This window comes from Suricata suricatta, chromosome 7 (genome assembly GCF_006229205.1).
Source record: "Suricata suricatta isolate VVHF042 chromosome 7, meerkat_22Aug2017_6uvM2_HiC, whole genome shotgun sequence".
NCBI classification, from domain to species: domain Eukaryota; kingdom Metazoa; phylum Chordata; class Mammalia; order Carnivora; family Herpestidae; genus Suricata; species Suricata suricatta.
This window is the reverse complement of record NC_043706.1, coordinates 17833719-17841033: the sequence shown is the minus strand read 5'-3', so window position 1 is coordinate 17841033 and position 7315 is coordinate 17833719. Positions and strand designations below refer to the sequence as shown.

At 43.4% G+C, this 7315-nt stretch overlaps 1 protein-coding gene across 1 annotated transcript in view; it reads left to right on the top strand.

Annotated features, from left to right (window-relative positions):
• The first annotated feature begins 1170 nt into the window (after window positions 1-1170).
• Window positions 1171-7315, top strand: part of GCNT2 (glucosaminyl (N-acetyl) transferase 2 (I blood group)) — a 108295-nt gene continuing 102150 nt past the window's right edge. Inside the window, exon 1 of the mRNA XM_029943714.1 lies at window positions 1171-2587. Coding sequence (XP_029799574.1) covers window positions 1663-2587 — 925 coding nt within the window. The 5' untranslated portion in view covers window positions 1171-1662. The remainder of the gene's footprint in view (window positions 2588-7315) is intronic.

Below are 7315 nucleotides of genomic sequence, written 5' to 3'. Positions count from 1 at the left end.
CCATGAGATCATGACCTGAGCCGATGTTGATGCTTGACTGAGACACCCAGGTGCCCCTACTGTGTCGTCTTTATAACTCAGGTGCATTGAGAAAATAGATGTGTTGAATGTGCCCACATCTACATACACAAATAAAGATGAGAAATTCTTAATACTTGGAATCTCACAGTAATGTGATCAGGGAAACAGGGAAATGAAAACTAGCGCTCTCGCGATCAATAAATATTTGAATGTCTAGGATGTGCAGACAGGTGCAGCTAGAAACAGAAGAGAGATGTGAGCACTGTGCCAGCACACCACTTCTACGAGTGGGCACAGTGTGCGTTCACACCCAAATGCAGCGAACTACCAAATAAAGGAAAAGTGATCCATGTTGACTTCAACAGCTCATCCTACTGGGATAGGCTCACAGAGAGAAGAATAAAGGAAGTGTCAAAGGGTTGCAAAGGAGACGCAGGGATTGTGTCATTTTCTTGACTCACGAAGGCGGAGGGACTTCTGTTCACTCATCTCTCTTTAGCCCTATTTGCTGCTGGGCATGGCCATCAACTCTTTATATGTGTATGTTATCTCATGACTAATCTGTGAAGGGGGTAAAATTCATTTTTTACACAGGGACACTCCTTTGGAAGCGCTCGTCCACTTGTAAAGCCTCTCTCCTTGAGTTCCAGAACAACCCAGACCAAGATAACTTTTCTCCCCAACCTCACGAGAAATCAAGCTGCTCTGAGGAGACCCAAGGTGGGCTGGCATAAAATTGACTGGACATTTCACTAACTTCACTTTTAGCCTTTACACAATTTTTGGGTCACCACAACTGTTCAGTTTTGCGGTATTTTTTTTTAATTAACCTTTATTCACCAAGTGCCCCAGTCACGTGTAGTGAGTTAGGTGGTGATGTGAGTTAGGTGGTGATGTAAGTTTGCTAATGTGCCTTTTAAAGGACCTCACCTAGCAGCAGAGAAAATTAAGCCCTGGAAAGAATTTGGCTCGGCACCCGGTCATATGCCTTGCTAAAACAGCACCCCCGGCCAATACAGGGAGGAGAGGGGGGGGTGTGGAAAAAGACAGGGTTAAGCAATTAATTTTTAAGCACTAAATATTTATTGACAGAATATCTCTCCAGGCAGTGTTCACATGCTTAGAACTGAAGTCTCAACTTGGCAGTGCTGTTTAAGCAAACAAAGTCAGCCAGTTGAACGCAATGATTAACAGGAAGTTGGGGAGCTACACAGTTGCCAACCTTTGGCCGGGAGAAGAAGCGAGGGCAGAGACCTTAGCGAGATGGCTTGCAGGACGGTGACCTCACCTTTCGGTGATCTTAATGCGGGGCGAGGTGGACACCTCAGAATCAGAATCCTCCCGGGGCGGCTGGGTTTTGTGTGGTAACAGGTTGTGGGTTCACTGGCGACGGAGCAAAGCAGATCTCCCCAGGAGCCACTTCAGAAATGTGTCACGGAGAAGGTTGAAATGAAACACAGCTGTGAAGGAGCAGGAAAGGAAGGAAGACAAAGGACAAAACCGTAACTGGAGGGGCACAGAGCAGTCGATCAGAGTTGCGACGACCGAGGGGATGATTTATGGATTCTGGAGGCGCGTAAGTCAAATATATCTACGCTCTGATCGGATCTCAAGAGGCATTTACTCACTTTCTGGCTTTGAATGATGGTCTCTTGGAAACACTGTCTTTTTAGTGTGTCTCTTATCATTGCCCTGATTTTCGTATTTGTTTACAATAATGTGTTAAGGGAGGATAAGCGTTTTCTGAGGGCATCTCTGTCCAATGCTTCGCTGTTAGCAGAAGTCTGTCATCAGATCCTTAAGGGGAAGATTTTTTACCCACCAGAGAATGCCCTGAAAACTACCGTCAGCGGATCTACCTGTCATGACTACGTGGCTCAAAGTCACTATATAACAGAAACACTCTCGGAGGAGGAAGCAGGATTTCCTTTGGCGTACACGATGACCATCCACAAAGACTTTGGCACTTTTGAGAGACTCTTCAGGGCAGTTTACATGCCCCAGAATGTCTACTGTGTTCACGTGGATGACAAGGCGACAGATACATTTAAAAACGCAGTGAAGCAATTACTAAGCTGCTTCCCAAATGCTTTTCTGGCTTCGAAGATGGAGCCGGTGGTCTACGGCGGGTTTTCCCGGCTCCAGGCTGACCTGAACTGCCTGAAAGACCTTGTGGCCTCCAAGGTCCCCTGGAGGTACGTCATCAACACGTGTGGACAAGACTTCCCCCTGAAAACCAACCAGGAGATTATTCAGTATCTGAAAGGATTTAAAGGGAAAAACATTACCCCAGGGGTGCTGCCCCCAGACCACGCTATTGGACGGACTAAATACGTCCACCAAGAACTATTAAACCAAAAAAACTCCTATGTGGCCAAAACAGCAAAATTAAAACCACCACCTCCTCACAACATGACCATTTACTTCGGTACTGCCTACGTGGCCCTCACAAGGGAATTCGCCAACTTCGTTCTCCAAGACCAGCATGCACTTGACTTGCTTTCCTGGTCCAAGGACACCTATAGCCCCGATGAACATTTCTGGGTGACGCTCAATAGGATTCCAGGTACGTGCATCTCTTAGCTTTTGTTCTTATGAGTAAACACTGTGTGATCAATCCTGAATAAACTGCTTTAAAAAATAGTAAAAAAAAAAAAAAAAAGGTTAATATGTCAAAGATCGTTACCGTTTTAAATGTTAATTAACAAGTTTTGATAGAGTTCTGCCCATGATATGACTCATCTCCACTCCACAGATGAGGAAACTGAGGCAGAGTGATTGGCAGGGCAGAGGTAGAGCTCTACCATCTGACTTGATTTGGCCAGTATGCCACGCTGCCCTCCTGGGTTCACAGGCCCACTCAAGTATGTGCTGCAGTCTTGAGACAGGGCAAAAGATTGAGGGAAAACCGGCTGTGCATAAGAAAGGATTCAACCCAATTCTCCTTTAAGTGTGAAATTCTTTACAATCAGGAGTATGTCTAGTAAAGTAAGTTTGAATGGCAGTTCAAACATTTTTTTAATGTTTTATTTATTTTTAATACAGAGAGAGACAGAGCATGAGAGGGGGAGGGGCAGAGAGAGAAGGAGAGACAGAACCGGAAGCAGGCTCCAGGCTCTGAGCTAGCTGTTAGCACAGAGCCCGACGCGGGGCTCGAACCCACGAACGTGAGCTCTGACCTGAGCCGAAGCCAGAGGCTTAACCGACTGAGCCACCCAGGCGCCCCCAAACATTTTAATAATACTTTTGCTCCTCTTGAAGCTCCAAGTGCTACATTCCCGTCCTTCAAAATGGGAGCAGGGTACGACTTAAAATTTTTTTATTTGCAAATTCTTTCCTGGAATCAAATCAGAAGTTTAGAGCACCTTAAAGTAATGTGGTTGCATGATGTGCTCAAGCTACCCAGCTGGCAAGCCATCCTTCCAATTATATAAACCAGGTCTCGTAAGCCTGGTATTCTTTTTCTTTCTTTTTTAATAGAGGTAGAGTGTAAGTAGGAGAGGGGCAGAGAAAGAAGGAGACACAGAATGTGAAGCAGGCAACAGGCTCTGAGCTAGCAGCACAGAGCCGGACATGGGGCTCGAACTCACGAACAGTGAGATCATGACCTGAGTTGAAGTCAGATGCTTAACCGACTGAGCCACCCAGGCGCCCCAACTTGGTATTCATTTAAGTTGATTTCAATCAGATCTCAATGGTTACTAGATTAACTACACCTTCCCTTTGGTCCACATTCTAAATGATTTGAATGATCTCAAATTGTTTACAGTGAACCGATTCAGTCTGGCTAGTTCAATTCAAAATAGGAATTCAGATTCACAGTTCAAGGGAAAAGTAACTGGAATCAGTATGATGATCAGATTCATGGCTTCTTAAGCTTATTGGTTCAACCCTGGATGCCTACTACATTCACATGGAGCTTTTCGGATTAAATTAAGGCCAAGTACCATTTCCCAAAGGGCCTGACTCCCTGGGTGGACCTCAACTTAGGTGTTCATTCATTCAGTGTCCAGGTAATTCTCAGAAACAGCCACGGCTGCAGATGCTTGTTTTAGATGTTTAGATGTTTAGATTTGTTTTAGATGTTGTTATATAAAACTTCATAGACTTAGAATGCTTTTTTTCCTTCCAAACCACTTGAAAACAACCTCTTCATTTATTTTTAAGATTTGTTTTTAATTGAGATATAGTTGCTGTATAACACATTAGTTTCAGGTGTAGAGCATGACTTGCTATTTACAGATATGCAAAATGGTCACTACTATAAATTATATTTTTCTTGAAATGAGAACTTGTTTGTATGTGTGATGAGAACTCTTCTTTTTGTTGTTAATTTTTTTTTAATGTTTATTTATTTTTGAGAGAGAGAGAGAGAGACATGGCATGAGCAGGGGATGGTCAGAGAGAGAGAGACACACAGAATCAGAAGCAGGCTCCAGGCTCTGAGCTAGCTGTCAGCACAGAGCCTGACGCGGGGCTCGAACCCACATCTGTGAGGTCATGACCTGAGCTGAAGCCGGACGCTCAACCGACTGAGCCACCCAGGCACCCCTGATGAGAACTCTTAAGAACAACTTTCTGAATATCAATTTTCAAATATATTGTTGGAGAGGAAAATTTTACCTCTTCTCTTCAAAGTTCTTCTGGCTGGTCTAAGAATTCATTTAACATGAGAGGAATTAACGGGAGGGGGTAAAAAACCCAAAATTTAATTATGTGCGTGCAGAGATCCAATAATGAAAGTGAGACCCAGAGAAATGATGAGGACATCCGGCTTTTATACATTTTAGATGAAGAGATATAAATCTGTGAGACATTGAAAGGACAAAGAAAACTTATTTTGGGGAGCTTCAATTAGTAAGAAATTATAAATAGGATTTGGGCTGGGGTGGTAAATTAATAAAAGTACCAAGGTTTGTTTATATATTCTTCTCTCTCTGAATTTCCTACCTCTGTTGATAAGGATGTCTCTTCGTCTCCCGATACAGGGAGAGTAGCTTTCACATGGGAGATTTACTTCTGTTTTCTGGAGACAAAAGGGAGGGGGGGGGGTCAGGATGTTGTTTTTTGCACTGGCTCTTTCTTAAGTGACTTTTATTCAAAATAACCAAAATGCCAGGACGGCATATTTTGAAGTGGGCTGTCCTTGGTTCTCACAGTACAATACACTATTATTAACTCCAGTAACCATGCTGTATGCCCCCAGGACTTACATAGATTAAAACTGGAAGTTTGTAACTTTTGACCCCATTACCCATTTTGCTTACCCCACCCCCACCTCCCATCTCTGGAAACTAACGATTTGGTCTCTGTGTCTATGACTGTTCTGTTGATGGCGGTGGTGGTGTTTTTCCCAGATTCTACATATAAGCGAGATTATAAAGTATTTGCCTTTCTTTGTCTGACTTATTTCATTTAGCATAATGTCTTCAAGGTCCATCCATGTTGTCATGGATGGCAAGATTTCATTCTTTTTTATTTTTTTATGGCTGAGTAATATTTATATGTATGTAACACATCTTATTTATCCATGCATCCACTTATGAACACTTAGGTTGTTTCCATGTTTTAGTTATTGTAAATAATGCTGCAGCGAACATAGGGGGTCATATCTTTTTCATCTAGTGTTTTTGTTTTTTTCAGATAAATATCCAGAAGTGGATTGCTGGGTCATAGGTTAGTTCTATTTTTAATTTTTGGAGGAACCTCCATGTTGTTTTTCATGGTGGCTGCAGCCGCTTACATTCCTACCAACAGTTCGAGAGGGTTCCTTTTTCTCCACACCCCTCACCAAGACTTGATATTTCTTGTCCTTTGATAATAGCCATTCTAACAGGGTGAGGTGATATCAGATAGAATGCTTTTTTTTTTTTAACTTTTTTTTTAATGTTTTTATTTATTTTTGATACAGAGAGAGACAGAGTATGAGAGGGGGAGGGTCAGAGAGAGAGGGAGACACAGAACCGGAAGCAGGCTCCAGGCTCTGAGCTAGCTGTCAGCACAGAGCCTGACGCGGGGCTTGAACCCACGAATGTGAGATCTGACCTGAGCCGAAGCCGGAGGCTTAACCGACTGAGCCACCCAGGCGCCCCTAGAATGCTTTTTTACATGTGGTTTCCCAAAAGCCGGAAGGGGTGATGTTACAGTGATAAAACAAAGCAGGACTCAAGAAGGTGAGGGGGTGGGGTCATGACCGTATAGTTGTTTATGGGGATTTACGGTGCCCAGAATGAAGGAGGTGAAAGCCCCACCTCTCTCTTACACGTTGCTAGGATCAAGTGCAACATAGAGACTGGTCAAGTGTGATCACCATGCTTCAAGGGAGACGTTGACAAAGCAGCTTCCAAAGATAGCAGCCAAGAAGGATAAAAGGCCAAACCCCATTTTTTTCTCTACAAAGGACCAAGACAAACAAAAAGGATATTTGATCTGAAAAAGATTTGAAGCAAAGTTGCTAACTTCACATAATGAAAAGATTTGTGCATTTGGAAGAAGAATCCAGGGATACTGGTGGGAGATATAAAAGCCCACCAATCTGGGATCAAATGGGTAGTTTCCTCAGTGGTGCACGAGCCCAAGGGACACGTAGAAACAGAGAAGGAGAAACGCTATATCAAGCATTAGATAAGGTGGCCTTGTCTTTTCCACTCTGAGGGTCTGTGGTTCTAAAGGATGATTCTAATCGGACACCCTGCCTTCTCCACCTGATTTATCTGTTGGAAATGGATTTTTACACCTCTGGTTAGCAGTTACAGATCAGTGAAGCAATGGAAAACAAATATACTCCTCCATGCTTTTCAAAAACTTAGAAGAGAGACCCCTTGAAGTGTCTGTCTTCTATGTATGTAGGATCTTTTCTGGAAGCCGGTGTCCCCTCCCTGGTACAGCCAGCTCATGCAGCCAGAGTGTATAGAGCTTGGTCATGAGGAGGAAAGGGAACTGAAACTACTTAACCACTTGACTACTGCTCCCGCCGTGTGCAAATCTGAGTCCGTTCTGGTTTGAGGGCACTGCTAGTTGACATATGAATTGGCTGGGTGGTTGTTTAGGACACTTCAAGATTGTGGTAGTTGACTGTAGTGATCGGAGTCTTATCAGGATTCTCAAAGAAGTAATAAGTCAGGGAAAAACAAAACCTCACAGACAAAATGACCTCATGGGGAGCTAGAGCAGTGCCACCCAGTAGAAATATACTGTGAGCCATAAATGTAATCTTATTTTATTTTTAGTGTTTATTTATTTTTGAAAGAGAGAGAGGGAGAGACTGAGAATGAGCAGGGGAGGGGCAGAGAGT